At 28.1% G+C, this 17,474-nt stretch overlaps 1 protein-coding gene across 3 annotated transcripts in view; it reads right to left on the bottom strand.

Moving 5' to 3' along the window:
- The window catches only part of Syx1A (Syntaxin 1A), a 403,921-nt gene that overhangs the window by 20,769 nt on the left and 365,678 nt on the right, over positions 1 to 17,474 (bottom strand). Inside the window, exon 9 of one of the 3 annotated variants that reach the window (XM_075365005.1) lies at positions 15,026 to 15,388. The exons of 1 other annotated variant lie outside the window; for it this stretch is intronic. In XM_075365005.1, the coding sequence (XP_075221120.1) occupies positions 15,311 to 15,388 (78 nt within the window). In that variant the 3' untranslated portion in view covers positions 15,026 to 15,310. Of the gene's footprint in view, positions 1 to 15,025; positions 15,389 to 17,474 lie in introns of those variants that run through there. One more of the 3 variants, XM_075365004.1, reaches the window with a different exon arrangement.

Genomic DNA, 17,474 nt, shown 5'->3' with positions numbered 1-17,474 from the left:
TTCTGAGGATAAACAGGATTTCCCATACTACAGTATTATAATATTACACTCTGTTACAGAAAAATATACATGAGAAAAAATGAAACAGATATGATAATATGCTGGATATCGCTGTTAATTGTGCAAGACACTACTAGACAGATGCCTGTGTAAAAAGAAACAAATATATTTTAACCAACCAGTGAAAAGTATTTACACTAATTGTAATTTAGCTTAGTTTTATCAGTAACCATTCCTATTAAAAATGATTTTAATGTATTTTAAACCAAAAATATGTAAAACCAATACACAACTACTTTTATCGGTTTATTCACTTACAAAAAAAAAGTAATTATGTAAGTAATTATTTCATAAATATTCTCCTCCTTGAAGAAAAGCAAAAGAATAATTTCAAACAAAATTACCTGCTAAATAACACATAATGCAATAAAAAATTATGAATAAGTTATAGCTATAATTTTATATATTGATCTATAAAACAATTTGATGATTATATTACTGATGTACTGAACCTTGCCACCAGGATGCTAAAGTATGATGAAGGAGAATATATAGCGAATGACAGTGACCATGGTTACAAAATATTATACCCAAGATTGATTCCATGAAAACCAGAAATTCAACTGACAAAAGTGATATTGATAAATCAGCGTCAGTGATTTTACATACCAAAGGGATAGCACCACTTAAGGTAGCTCTGAGGTACAATGAAGATATATGATAGCAACACTGAATGATGTTATGTTTACGATGTGCTGAATATATATTGTGCCTACTTCTCACAGAGGTGCTCTTTGACAGAAGAATTTCACTAGTTTCTTTTTTTTTATAAGGAATGATTTTGATATGAGATGGGCACTTAATGCAATAAACAAAGATTCTTTGCACATTAAACTTTTACAAATTATTTAACATATAGCTTTAATTTAATACATGATCAAGTGAGAAATATTTAATGAAGAATAATTTAATAAAGCTAAAAATTGCCAGCACCGTATCTTAGTTTAGTTACATTAATAATTTAGTTTTTCATTCAGTTAATTAGTCAGTAAACAACTGCAGTTAACAAACACTGAATAAAAGGCGTGCTCGGTTATTACAAGCATTTTTCTTATTACTTAGATTTTTGAAATTTTGGATCACATCAAATTCAGATTACTGGGATTTCTCTTTATAAAAAATTACTTTTTTTTTACCCAACATACAAATTAATATTAACAAAATTCATTAAATCAGCTATAAACCAAGATACATTGCTCATACATTATTAAGAGTTGAATAACACTGGAACTTAAGACAGTGAAAAACTTACAAGGTGGTATAAAAAAAAAAAATTTCTCAAGACTAGTTTTGTAACGCATCAACAGATGACAGCATAGAGTTACATGAGCAGCAAGCTTAATCTCTAAACTTTATAATGCACAATGTACCAAATGATGTGCTGTGTTTATACTGGAAGCTGCAATTAGACCATGGATAAGATTCTGAAAAAAAACCGATGAGAAATTTTGCATTAGGCTAAAAAATTGGCTACACCGACATTCAATTTGCTTTTGCATCCTTACAGCGATGAGGCAGTGGTTGTAGACTATCTTTTGATTGGGATTGGCATGCCTGTTTCAAAAGCACTTCCCTAGAGGATGAAGGACCTTCCACTATCATTATCCAGAAAACGTGGAAAAATTTGACAATTTGTGCACAAGGACCATTAGAGGATGATCAACAACATTGCTGACATTTGAAAGGAAATTTGGCAAGAACCAGATGTGTGGTGTGTGAAGAACTAGATTCTCCATGACAACAATGTATTCTGTCACTGAGCATGCCTTGTTCATATTTTCCTTGCAAAGAACAACACATTATCGCTTCCATACCTGCCTCACTCACCAGATTTAGCTCCTGCAAACTTCTTCCTTTTCTAAAAAATGAAGATGCAGCTGAAATTTTGCCACTTTAATACTGTTATTGAGATCCACAATGAATTAAATGTTGTTCTAGACTACCTCACAAACACTTCAAGGCCACATTCCAGAAGTTGCCACAATACTGAGACCAGTGCATTATTATGCAGATTAACTACTTCGAATGAAATGATGTTCAAACTTAGATAAATAAAGTACTTTTACTTAAATAGAGCTTGTCAGGGAAATTTTTGATACCACCTCATTTTAAGTTTACTTTTGGGATTACTTTGGGATTACTTATTTCATACTTTCAGATAATGGTGAATCATAGATAAATGAAATCAGAGGGCTTATTATAGAGGATTATTAATTCTTTATCAGCTGCACATCTATAATTTTTTTCTCTTGATAATTCCTCATTTAAAAGCGTGAAAAAATACAGTTAGATTCAAAATATGAATTATTTAGGAAAGGTAAAATAATCCTAAATTTCAGTTAATGGATCTTATTATAAACTACTTCCTCACTTTCTAAGTTTTTAATATATAAATATTAAATGGTCTCTCATTAAATACATGAGATGAAAATATATTAAAAAATTAAAATCTTAACTATATGAAATAAATTTTAAAAAAAATTAGTTTGTTCTTATAGGAAAAGAATGTCAGCCAAATTTTTTAACTTCCTAGAAGAGCATTAGGAAGTATCCTTTTTTCCAGACAGAGAAGAATGTAACGAGCTGGTATCCTTTATAATGAGCCAGAAAAGCAATATAAAAAAATAAAAAGTTAAGTATACTTTCATAAATTTAATATATCAAAGAACACATTTTGTAAGAAATAATTTGTTCTGCGTAAAGAGAAAATGTCTAATCCACTGCTTGAGTGTAATTTATACAAACTTATAACGTGAAAATAAATAAAGCATCATCAATAAACAATCATACATAAATGTAGTAGTAAAATGTAAACATAAAATATATTATTCTGAATATCTTTAAAAAACAACTCAAACAAACTAACATGATTTTTGCAAAATATAATCCAATTTAGACAATAGTAAACAGTAACCACTGCACTTTGTGCTGTCTCACAAATAATGTAGTTACTTGAATGATTTTCAAAGCACTCTTAAAATAAAAACACTAATTATAAATTGACTTACCTACCAATAAATTCCACACTATATACATATCAAATGTTTCATTTTAATAAAATAATTATGTTTATTCTAAAATTTTAATCAAGAATGCTAACAAATACACATCTGATTTATAAATTATACAAATATATGGAGCAGAAATGAAAGATGAGAGGAGGGGATTCAAGCAAGGTTCAGGCTAAAGACAGTTCCTGGGAGATATAAAACGTAAAATAAAAAGAGACTATAGGAAAAGTAATGACATAAGAAATTATCTTAAGTATAACATTATAATGAAGAAAGTTACGGAAATCAGATTGGAGTTGTGTGGAAAAACTAAATGAATGAATCGGGAAAATATTTAAGTGATGGAAGGTGGCCCTGATGATGCTCAAGGGCAAATTGGCAAATAAAATGTGGGTAGAATATTACACTGAATAATCTATTTGGCTCAATTCTTTGATTAGTATATATTCACAAATTTTTGATGTGATCATATTATGTGGAGAGTTCTTTTAATTTTTTTTCACGTTAAACAATAATACATCTTAAAAGTAAAAAGCTAAATAATATATTAAAAGTGTTCATCAGCATGATGAATGTGATAACAGTTTTTAAATATTTTAAAAAATGTGCTAGAAATAAAACAACATTTTTTTTTAAAACTTCTGAAACATTTGATACATATAAAAATAGAAAATACATCTTAAAGAATCATCAGTATCAGCACCAATTACTTTGTTCAATATATTAATATATACGTTAACACAACCTTTTTTTATATTACACAAATATATATTTACTGAAAAAAATAATACTGTAATATAAACTAACAAACATAATTAAGATTATGCAAGTAATAAATAAATAAAATTTCCAGTAAATAGAACCCACAAAAACACACACACACACACACACACACACACACACACACACACATTAGAAAATATTCTAGTATGTAATTTATTATTATGAAACATTCACATCTCTTTTAGATATAATGAAGAAACATTAATTTATATAATTATAGATATTACATACTGTATACAACTAATCGATTAATAAAATGTAATATATACTTAACAAATAGGCCTTAAAATATAAATATTTATCATATGTGTATATTATATATAATTTATAATTAATTAATCTAATAATTAATGTTTAATTAATTTATCATTACTGAACACTTTAAACAAGTTAATAATAATTTAAATGTTTTGAAATTATGTTTCATTCCATTTCTGACTAGAAATGAAATTATAATAAAATTAAACTAATAAATAAGGAAAATAATATATACAAATGTATATAATAATAATAAAAAACAACTTAAAATACAAGCTACAAAATATGTATAATTTATTAGCACTATTCTACATGGAAATTTACAATAATAAATAAACATTTGTTATACAAAATACATATTCTATTAAAAGTATAACAAAACTTTTATTTAATTAAATGATTAAAAAACCATATTGTTCAGTAAATATAAGAAAATATGTGTACATTATATTATACAAAATATATAATATAATATATTACATTAAATTACATAATATTCTGTAGACCGACCTATTGAAACTTATTGCTCTTTTGTTTTTTATTCATATATAAAAATTGTTTGGTCATGGCCTTTCACAGCGAGCTCCAACCATTACATATTTTTTTATTAAATTTGTAATAGCAGTGTTTAAATAGATTATTTTTGGTAAGAGATATGTTACATTATAATTTGGGTTATTATAAAAAAAATAAAATAAATAATATCATTATACACTCACATGTAACCCACGAAAGTAACAAGAGCAACAATAATAAAAATAATATTAATCATATGCAGTAAAATACAGTTGTAATAATGATGTCCAATAATAGTAACTAGCAGAATTCGAAGAGTCAAGATTATTATATAACTTTTTAAAAAAAAAACCAAATGAAAGATTTTAAAAATTATATGAAAATTAATTTGATTTCAATTCTTAGAAAAATTTGCTTTATAATCTTAGAACCGAAGCTAGGCTTTACATAAAAGAGAGTATGTAAAGTTTTTAGGTTAAGTTTTGGAATTAAGTTTTGATAAAGTTATGAGGAGAGAAATGTAGAGTAATTAAAAGAAAGGAAAAATAAATAAATTTAAGTATGCTTTTAAGGTCTCTATCACAGTATAAGAAATTGCATGAAGATAAGAAACTGTAGTTCATAGACTTTCCAAGGTGTAAGAAAAGACTGTAATTTAAGCCCTCTTCCGTTTAATATACATTATAACTAAAAAAATGTGTAAGCAAAAATAAAATGTTTTATATTGGGAATTATAACATACAACTTTTATATTTGTTAGAGTTGAGTTTGCAAACAATTTCATGATAATCAATTAGTAGAGAGGAAGATATAAAAGTAAAACATGAGAATTTGGTATGATGAACTGAAAAAGATGGAAAAAATGACTAAATAATGTTAATTAATTAGTAAGAAACCTTTTACCTTCAGCAGATTAGGTTTTTCCTGCTAAGTAAAAGCAAATATCAACAAGTACCAGAAAAATAGAATGGAAGAATTGTATCAGATATAATAACTGGAACTGCAGCATGTCTTTTTATTGCATTAAGAAAAATATTGGCAAAGAGAAACTATCAATATGATGGCTACACAGTTATAATGTATTACAATGAATCTTAAAGTTTGACTGAGAATACAGTAACATATAAGGCAGTGGAAATGAGCTATCTTTGAAGAATGGAGAATAAAAGTAAAACGTAAAGAATTTGTAATTAAAATATAAAAAATAATCTAAGTACTGAATAATTAAAGAATGAAATTTAAAAAAGTCAGCTTTAATGAATCAGATTCTAATTAAAAATAAACCATGAAGGAATATCAAAGCGGTGTAATGAGATAACATTTGAGCATTTATGAGACTGAATGAATAATGTAAGAAATACTACATGAATTTAGGGGAAGAAGCTAAGAGTGATGTCCCAAGAAGAGATAGGTAGGAGGTGCGAAAAAGATTCTGGTATGGAATAGGGTGGGAAAGAATATGTAAAAATTCTTTTTATCTGGATATCAATAAAAATCAGACACTACCCAATAATTCAGACTGATCAATGAAAAAAAAATTTGTACAAAGATAGAATTGCATAGACCTTTTAAAAATTCAAGAATACAGATATCATCTTTTTAATAACAAAAAACATTTAAATTGTAAAATGAATTTAATTTTTAAAACAAAAACAACATTAAATTCTTGTTCAACTTTTTAACTTTACTATAATTATCTGAAACTAAATCTTCATTTCTGTAAGTACACCAGGATAAAATAACATTTTTAATTCTTTATTCACATAGTTTAAGAAAACACAACCCATCAATCACTCATCCATGAAATTTCAAAAGTCAAGCTTTTGCCCCTACTCGTTACTGAAATGGACTCGTCCAACATCTGAACATTGTGCGACGCAGTAGAACACTACCGATAGTAAAAACAACGCAATCATAACGTTCAGTGTATTGCTAGAGACAAGACGGTGTTTTTGCTAGATGAACGTGTTTTCGTTGTTGAGTCGTACTTCAGTACGAAATCAGTGGTTGCAGTGCAATATTTGTTTCGGCATAAGTACCCAGTTAAACCAGCTACTAACAAAACATCAGTATTAAGGTTAGTTGCAAAATTTAGAGAGTTCTGTTAATAACAAGGAACACAAAAGATCTACGTCAGTGTTGAATACAGAGACAGTCGCTGAAATTAAAGACCGATTACTCGCCTCGCCAAATAAATTGATCAGACGTTTGTCTGCTGAAATTCATTTGTCTAAATAAACTGTTCATCGGGCGACCAAACAATTACAATTATGACCTTATCGCATTCAAACGGTTCATCAACTTCTTGAGCCTGACAAAGAAAAATGGCTACAATATTGTCAACGGTTCCATCGATTTCAGCGTGAGGGAATTAATGTTATGGATTCGTTATTTTTCACAGATGAAGCACGGTTTCATTTGGATGGCTACGTAAACAGCCAAAAGAGTAGAATTTGGAGTGCCGAAAATCCCCACGTTTATCACGAAAAACAATTACACCTGCAGAAGTTGGGTGTGTGGTGCGCGATATCGCGGAAGAAAATAATCGGTCCTATTTTTTCCGAGTACACCATTAATGCAGAACGATATCAGGATATTTTATTTTAGTTCATTGCACTCTTGGAAGCAGAAGACAGACAATGCTGGCTACAACATGACGGTGCGACATTGCACTACGCAGGTTCAACTTCTGATTTCGTTGAGGAATTCTTTGGTAATCGTGTTATCGGTCGAGGCTTGTGGCCACCAAGATCTCCAGATTTGACTGCGGCGAATTTTTTTCTATGGGGTTACCTCAAAGAAAAAGCCTACTGCAACAAACCACGAACACTTAAAAGTCAATATTGAACAAGCTATATTAAATATCCAGCCACAAACTTTGAAAAAAGTTGCAAGAAACGCTGTAAAAAGAATTGAAGCTTGTATTCAAGAAGATGGTGGCCACTTCCAACATTTACTCTATTCCATTTACATTTACACATGTTTTTTTATTATTTCAATACCTACCAATATAAGGTTGGGTTGCGTTTTATATGAGACACCTCATATATGAGACATATATATATATATATATATATATATATATATATATATATATATATATATATATAAATATTTATTATTATTTTTTTAAAAGCAATTCTTTTAATAACCATACTCCTCTGTACCAATACAAATTAATTTATATTTAATAGTTCAATCTTAAGTGCAAAACAACTGAAATAGGATGACTTATTACTTAACAGATGTGCTTTTGCAAATTTCAATTGCATCATCAGCTGCATACATTATATATATATATATATATTGTTACCACATACATGCCTAATTTAATATCAGCGGGCGATAACGGTAGCAATGATGTGAGAGGGGCGCACAGAGTACAGACGCTCCCACCGCGCAGATGACTGCGCACTTCACCCACCATAGCAGCGCTGCAGCCCGACCACTCTCAGGCTCCTATAAAAGAATGTGCATGAGAGTGAATTAGCAATTCATCATTGACCACCTCCTGAAGAAGAAGTTCCCTGGCCGGCTCAACGTGGGACCTCCCAGCAGATGCCAACATCCCTGCTGGAGCAGCAGGCCTCGCCGGCCTGCTGAGGGAGCCGCTGGACGCGGACACTACATTCCTGCTCCAGCTCCAGCTCGCCAGGCTTCAGTCGGCCTGGCCGGCCCGCCGAGGAAACCGCTGGATGCGGACGCTACCTTCCCGCTACAGCTCCAGCTCGCCGGGGTCAGCAGCAAGAGCCGGCCCAGCGTGGGATAGCTCGGTGAGAACCGCCTCGGCCGAGCCAGAAAAGGACGTCCGACGCCAACCCGACACACTGCGGGGCTCTGGGGGCCACCACTGCCACAGTATAGTGGGGACTCAACTGCCGCTGGGGGAATGCCTGGTCGGACTTCAATGGACGAGCCGCAACTCCCCGACTTCGCCAGAGACCAGCTTCCGGAAACAGATCTTCTCAGGACTAACGCTAAAAAAAACGGCTCTTTTCAGGGCCACCGCAAGGTTATGAATTATGTGCCGTCGAAGCCATTCGGCAACATATATATAATCAAAACCTTACCATCCATGACAACATACTGCCTATTCACTTACAATTTTATGTTAAAAATATTTTTAAACTAATTAAATGTTTTTTTTTTTAAATTTTTAAATTAAATTTAACTTATCATACTTTAAAATCTTTTATTTATATTTAAAATTAAAAATTATAATCCCAACAAGAGATAAAAACATAAAATATTTACTTCTAAAAATAAAAACTTCAGCAAAGGAAAAGTTTGTGCTAGCCATTTCACTGATTTTACTTTTGCTCTTCTTAAGTTTTTGTTTTTATTTTAAAAGTTTTAATTTTTATCTTTATTCTAGTTACATTTTTCCATTTTAATTTTCACTTTGTTAATTTTAAACAATTTTTTATATTTTTAAAATGTTTATATTTTAGGTTTTTATCTCTAGTTGGGATTATAATTTTAAATTTTTATATGGTTCTAAAGTATAAGTTAAATTTAATTTAAAAATTTAAAAAAAATTTAATTAGTTTAAAAATATTTTTAACATAAAATTTTAAATGAATGGGCGGTATGTTGTGATGGACTGTAAGGTTTTGATGGTTTTGTTATATATATAATGTATGCAGCTGAAGATGCGATTCAAATTCATGAAAGTGCTTCTGTTAGGTAATAACAGTAATAGTTTTACTTAGGGTTGGTCTATTAAATGTAAATTAATAAATATATATATATATATATATATATATATATATATATATATAACTCCTGAAAAGAAAAAAGAATTCAAATAAAAAAGAACAGATAACCTTGTATATATGTAAAATAATAAAATACAGAAGATGCATGCTGAACCTGAAATTCACCTTTGAACTACTCATATGGTAACTACGATGTTATATACGGTCAGAGTTTATTTATTTAAACAATAGATTACTTAAATCAACTTTCCCAATGAAAAATAACTATTCATCATATTTATAATTCCACAGCCAAGGTTCAAGCATTATGGAATCGCAAAAATACTTTTATTTTCTTAAAAATAAATCAACACATTTTATGCAAAACACAAAACGTTGAAAATTGCTGATAAATATTAACAACAATAACAGTTCATCAAGCACAGCAGACATTAAATATAATCCATAAACTATAAGAGTGAGATGAATATACAAGTCTGTAAATAAAGTAATGAGACTAGTTTTTTTGGCACCTAAAGTGGCAATACTGTAAAGTTACTAGTAAACATATGGTTATATGAACAGCTGATTTATATTTATATTGTTGCCACGTGAGACATAAACAAAATTCGTGAATGAGTTTTTGTTGTGAGTTACAAAAATGAGCGATGCTAATTATGAGCAACGTTGTGCAATCTAGTTTTGTGTTTAAACTCGGTGAGAATGCTACTGAAACCTTTTCAAAATGGAAAAGGGCGTATGGAGATGACACTCTGTCACGAGCCTAAGTTTTTAGGTGGTTTAAAGCATTTTCAGATGGCTGGGAATCAGTTGCAGATGATTCATGCTCTGGAAGACCGTTAATGTCACAAAGTGACGACAATGTTGAGCAAATCAGACTTGACACGATATGACCGGTGATTAACTGTCAGAATGATTGCAGAACAATTGAATTTAAACTATATCACAGTCCATCAAATTTTGATAAACAAATTGGACATGAAAAAAGTTTGTGCAAAATTGGTCCAAAAAAACTTCACTGTTGAACAGAAAACAAGAGTGTGGAAGTGTGCTGTGGTCTTCTAGAGCGAATTGAAACCGATCCTGACTTTCTAAACAATGTTGATTGGTGTTGAATCTTGGATATTTGGGTATGACCCAGAACAGAAACAAAACACCAGAGCATACTACATGCAAGTGTGCCACTACGGCACACTTCAAACTCACAACGTCCCAAAAAAGCAAAAAATGAGCAAATCAAAACCATGCTAATTTGTTTTTTCAATAGTAATGGCATTGTCGATAAGGAGTTTTTGTGAACTCCTTAAAATTTTTCTGAACAACTCTCATTACTTTATTTACAGACCACGTAGTCTTAAGTTCTCCATAACACAGGTTAACTGTGTAACTCACAGACTGTTCTCTAAATTTTACATAACATTACAAAGTAAATGCAGAGCAGAAAAAAATATGGTGTGTAGTTTAAAAATCTAAAAACCAACAAAGAAATTCCATGAAATAATTTTGACATACAACTATTTTAATTTATGAGGAAAGTTCAAATAAAGAACGACAATTTTCTTCCCTTCCTTATAACATAAATTATGATGCTGTGGTTGTTGAGATATGTTCAACCATGTTTAAATTTACAAATTGTACTGACACAAACATTCTCTCACCTCATTGTTCAGTGTGTTATGATGACCGAGAAAAAAAAGTAGCAATGATGTTGAACAAAATTTATCATTATAATGCAGGGGAAATTTTCAATAAACCCCATAAATACAATCAGAGAATGAGTGTTTATCAGGCAGGAGTATAGACACCGAAAATAGTTTTATATAAAATGAGAACTGTGAAAAATTAACCTTACATTTGGCAACAGAGAACATCTGTTACTGCTAACAATAATTAAGTAAAAATCGATGACTGTTTGGACTAATTGGTGAATAAAAATTACACAACTGATATAGAAGATAAGAAATTAACATTAAGAGTATTGAGGATATGTTGCACATGAAATTCCAATATAAAAAAAGTGTCTTAAATGAATTCCTTAACTCCTAACATCAAAACACAACCAAAACCATCGTTAAACATGACTAGGAAAACATTGTGACCTGTGAAGAGATTTGGATCCACTGTATGCAAATAAGAAATTATGATCATCTTCCTCTAAGAAAGGTAAAATGAATTTCTTTAGCAAACATGGCTAGAATATTAATATTCCAAGTAGATTATTTATCTAGACCTTTATCGCTCATAAAATATTAATGCATAATATTATCCTGATCGGCTGAATAAAAAAAGTAAAGGCAGCAAACCTAATCAGAAGAAGTGTAAGTAAAGACATTTCGTTTCTTTAAGAGAATGTTCGTCCTCATACTGTTGCTTTCAATATCCATTGAGATGTTCTACATCATTCACCACTGACTTAGTTAGCTATGCACAATTATCACAGAAGTCTGATTTGGACCAAAGAAGAAACTATTATACGAGGCAAAAAGTTCAGAAAAGATGAAACGGAGCTGCTTTTGAAAAGCAACACGAAAAGACTTTCTTGAGACTGAAATTAAAAAAAAACTTTCAGAATGATGGAAAAACTCTACAATGCTCTAGAAGATGACTATAGTGAAAAATGTTAGATAATGATTATATTAAAAAAAAAATTTATTTTCTGTATTTTAACCACTCTTGAATAATTTGATAATTAAGGAACATATTATTCATAAAGGAAAAACATATTTATAGATAATTTAAAAAAAAACATAAACTGATTTTATAAAAATTAGCTTAATTTTTTCCTTTAAACCAATAACAGAATTTTTTTTCAAAATAATTATACTTATCCTCAGGTAACCCAATTCCCATCAGTAAATTGTTTTTAAGAAGATTTACATCCACTGCTCATATAACTAACTAAAGTTATCAATTAAACTAACAAATTAAGAAAAGTGTATTCATATAAATAAATAAAATTACAAAATCTTAATAAGAAAACACAATACTAAAATAATTATTATAAATATGAGTAGTGAACATTAAAAAGTTCCCGGCTCAAGAAACAGATCTTGTTAATAAGGAAATTAAAGAATCATTAAAAAAAAGATAGCCATAGCCCTACCGATGATGCTATCATATCTAACTAATGAATATTTTTGGAGAAATCACGTGAAGTATGATTTTTTTAAGAGGACAGTAGATAGTAACTAATTTATAAACAGTTATTAATAAAAAAATTATTTCACTTTTCTTTTCCATCCCTTTGCTCAGTACCTTAACACTTTAAAAAATACAAAAGAAAAAAATTAAAACACACAAACTACAAATATAAAAATATTTACAAAAGTGCTCTATAAATAGATTTTTAAAAAATAAATAAATAAAAACATTGCACATAAGAAATTTAATAACAAAATGCATATAAAAAAGCAAATTTTAACATGATCCAACATAAGTGTAACAAAGATTATGTATAAAGATAAAAATAAATAATTTCATGGGTTACATACTCGACTGAAAATTAATTGCTAATTAAAGATGGCATATTTTTTCTTTCTAATACCAGATCTAATAATATGACTAGTAGTATATTATAATAATAAATATTCATTTTACAGATACAATAATAGTACTGTTACTATTATTATTATTATTATTATTATTATTATTATGTATATAAAGTAATCAAACATGCACCTTTTTATATTTAACAATTAAATATAACTAAAAAACGGTTTTTTTAAAAATTAGGTATTTCATAAAAAGTAATGTAAGAAAATGTATGAAAAAGAACAATAAAGAATAATTTTTTTTCTTTACTAATAATTTAATATTAAGCAGTCGGAGAAAATTTTTCACTTAATTCCAGGGTGAAAAATAAAATTATGTTTAAAAATATTTACTTTAGAATTCAACATAAATGCTGGTCATTGAATTATATTTTACAAACTAGTCAATGAAAATATTGACTTTTATACCACATTAAATCTTGATTTTTCTGCATTGCTTTTTAAAGTATAAATTTATTTGAAGAAAATTTGTAGTAGTTATAATAAATGATGTAAAAAGTATACCATTGTTCACCTGTTTCCTAATTTTCAAGTTACCTACAGTATAAGTTTTCTAGTATTCAATAATTTCATTAATTAGATTATAATAAAAAACTAATATTTAAATAATTATTTAAGAACAAGGTTTTGTCTCTAATTAAAATACTTTTGTTTTTAATTTTTCAATTATCAGTTACAACATGGCTGACATAATTTAAAAAACAAATTTTTATTTCAGTTCTCAGTAAAGGTAATAATTTGTTTTTTCAAGTATGTGTTTTAGCAACGCTATTACTGTATATATATATATATATATATATATATATATTTTCTTTCATAATTTCTAAAATGAAAAAGTACTCTAATATTGGTAGGAACCTTGACCTCTGTTAGAAAAAAATACAGTCACTTAACAGTACTCCATAATGAAACAGCTAGACACATTCTTTTCTACAGATAGCTGTGATTTCTACTATTTTTAATGAAAATTCTTTTTCTTTTGTAATCCTTTTTTCATACTGTAATATATGTTATACTGTAATATTGTAATGAAATGAAACTAGACACACATTATAATGTTAAAGTACACAGTACAACACAAAGAAAAAATGTTTATCTTTGTTAAGAGTAAAACTAGTAATTTTTATAGAATCAACATCATATTTAAACTACTATTGGACAAATTTTTTAAACAACTGTTTTTACTTTAACAACAGATAAAACTATTTTTTAGAAAAACTTAAATTTTTATGTAACTTCCTAATGAAGTTGTAAAAAATTGCACCAATAGGAATTCAGTTGAAAAATGGGATATATCTTGCACATTAAATTTACCATCAGCCTGTAGATAATATGCAAATAAATTAAATTTCAACAGTAACACAGACAACAAGAAGATTTAATATGGTATAAAACAAAATTTGCAATGCATTATACAGGATATTTTAAATCAAAATATTCAAAATCCAAAACACTGCAAGTAAAAACTATTCTTAAAAATCTTGTATTAAATCATTAATGACAGTTTAATACTGTAACTTGTTAATCATTAGTTATATAATTTGAATAAATTATCATCTAGATTTCTAATTACAAATTAACGATAACAAGTAAAGGATATCCAGATAAAAATGCCATATTTGTAATCGCCTATCTTGGGCAAAGTAGCAAATACAAATCTCTGGAAAAGTCACATTTACCCCTTTTGAGTAAAAATTTAAAAATAATCTATTTTTAATCTTTCTGGAATTTTTTTCCTAATATACACTGTATTCAATAAATGCCTAGTTTTCCCACTATAGCACCAGCAGCCTATTATGAAATCATGGTCATATTTCATAATATAAATATCTCTTGTACTCTGTATAAGTAGTTAGACTCAAAAATGATGGCTATAATTCATAAATAAGCTGAATTTATAAATGTTTGATAATACTGAATATGTATATTATAACAATATAATCCATGAAATATATTGTTTTTTATTTAAAAAAAGACACCTTTTAATATTAAGCAGCATCATTAATATTTTTCCACTAAGAACTAATTAAATACTTAAAGCAAAAGAATTAACAAATAAGATATGTTTTAACATACACAACTACAGTATCATAAACAAATAATACTGAATATAAGCCTAAAGAAAATAATGTAATAGAAAGATGCATGAATGATTCACAAAAAAAATTTATTAATATTGAATTAAAAATTTAATATAAGTTGATGTAATCAAATAATTTTATCTTTTTATTATATTTTATGAAATATATAACAGAAGAAATCGACCAATATTGAAAAATTAATTTCCAATTTTATTTTCATTAATATTGTTATTATTACTATTATTATTATGTTGGAAGAAGAATTCCTCTGCATACAGAATACATTAATCAAACTTGGCAGAATGGTTGTTTTCACAATTATTGTCAACACATCATCCAAAACTGAATGCGAGGCATACTATTAATATGACCAAAACAACGACGATGCATATTATGATGAGAATTTTTTTCTGTGAACAATAAAAAACACAAAAAATATAAAAATTAGATAAATATACATCATAAAGATTAAATCAAATAAAAAATATTATAATTAATAATAAAAATCCTGTACCAACATGCAAATCACATGCAACAGTAGCATGTTATAAAAATATATTCATTTTATGGTTAAATGAAAATATAAAATTAACTAGCTCATTAATTTTACAAGACCATTTTAATAATCAGTTTTAATTTTTTAAATAAATAAAAAACAAGAATTCTTAGAAAACAAAACTGAAGCAATTTTTTATTTTAGAAATAAATTGTTATTCCAATATTCTACAGTATTTTACTGAAATAATAAATGAATGAATAATACTACAGCTATAACACATATGGCTAATAATTCATGGAGTGCTCATGTAGCTGCTGTTAAAATGATAAAATGAATACTGTATTTTGTGTGAAGTGTTTGCTTTGCTTTTTTAATTATATTTGTTACGTTAGATTCAATATGCATTTGTTTATAATAATTTTTCTTTTTCACATTTAATCTTAACTTTCTTAAATTTTTTAATTAAAAAACAAAAATTATTATTATTCTTGAGCATATTATGCTCATGAAAAGGCGAAAGATTTATTTAAATATTGTTAAGAGCTAAAAAACCAAATGGTTGTAGGCAACCTGACATGAAGTACCAGTTGCATCTAGAAACTGTTTAATTATTGAATAATTACAAGCATCCATGAAAAACATGTAGGGAGAGTGAGGAGTGAACTTACATATTTCCCACTGCCTTCTTCACTAGAGTGGAATACTGTTTATATCAACTGAAATGTCATCCTTAAAAGTGATTTCTTCACTCGGTTCACCGAGATACTGACTAGGTCTTAAAGAAATAACCTATAACTACAGTAGCTTGTATTTTAAATGCATTAAAATCATAAAATGAATTGGGACAAATAGAGTAAAGCAACAAATTAATGTAACTCCTTTTTGTGAGAAAGAATACTTTTTATACATTTAGGAGGCGGAAATCAGCTTTCTTAATGACTGGGGTTTTTATTATAATTAATTGTAATTAAATTTAACAAAAATTTAGAAAATTGTAAAAGAACCTTGTTATTCTATTTTAGTATAAGAAATTTAGTGCAAAACTGCATTCATATATAGTAAATTTTGGAAATGTAAATTTAATTACATTTCAGGAATCTGTAAATTTAATTAAAATGAAAAAGAAAAAATTAACAGAATTTTAATGTATATGTTTTTTTTTCATTTTTTATATGACTTTTTTTAAAAATATTAAGAATAAATATTCTTTTAAAATGAAATTAAACAAAAAACACAAACCACACTAATAATGAGTCATAAAATACTTTTTTTACAAGCACTTCATGCAACTTATTTAACTTATTATTAATTATTTAACTTATTTAATCATCAATGTTAAAACTATAAAATTTGTTTAAAATTTATTATCGACATGCAAAAAAAAAATTAACAAATAAATTAATGCACTCTAATTGTAAATGAGTTGACTTCTTTATACAATGGATGGAATAAGCAAAGAGAACACAAATCGGTTCCAGAACTTTATTAACAAGTATCTAAAAGCATTCAATTGTAGGCAAAGTGAACGAATGAAGTACTGTTAGCTATCGGTGGGGAAGAAAATTTAAATAAGGAAACTAGCTGGACACTTTCTGAAGAACGAAGGGTATTAGATCACAATCTAGTGTATAAGAAAGAAGACAACAAGGGTAGCCGGTGATAAGAGGAAGAATTCAAAAGGGGTTTAAATTTCGCAAAAAACAGGAATCGATGATGCCATTTTGTTGGGGCTCCATGTTCCAGGTAGAAGCGCAAAGGAAAATAATAAATATAATTTTAAATTGCAATAATGTATCTCACAAAACAATTATTTTTAAGAGAACTGGTCAATCAAAAGAGAAACAGCAACTGTCATTAATTTAAGTTTTTTCACCTAATTTATGCAGACGGAATTTATTCCTTACTTCTTATCTGCTCAAGGTTTTTAAACTCGGTAACCTATTCCTGATTTAATAAAAATCATAAAGTTGTAAATGGAAAAGGTAGTTCACTGCCTT

Source organism: Lycorma delicatula, chromosome 4, assembly GCF_047948215.1.
Source record: "Lycorma delicatula isolate Av1 chromosome 4, ASM4794821v1, whole genome shotgun sequence".
Taxonomy (NCBI): domain Eukaryota; kingdom Metazoa; phylum Arthropoda; class Insecta; order Hemiptera; family Fulgoridae; genus Lycorma; species Lycorma delicatula.
The sequence above is the reverse complement of the archived record's forward strand: the minus strand, read 5'-3'. Positions and strand labels throughout refer to the sequence as shown.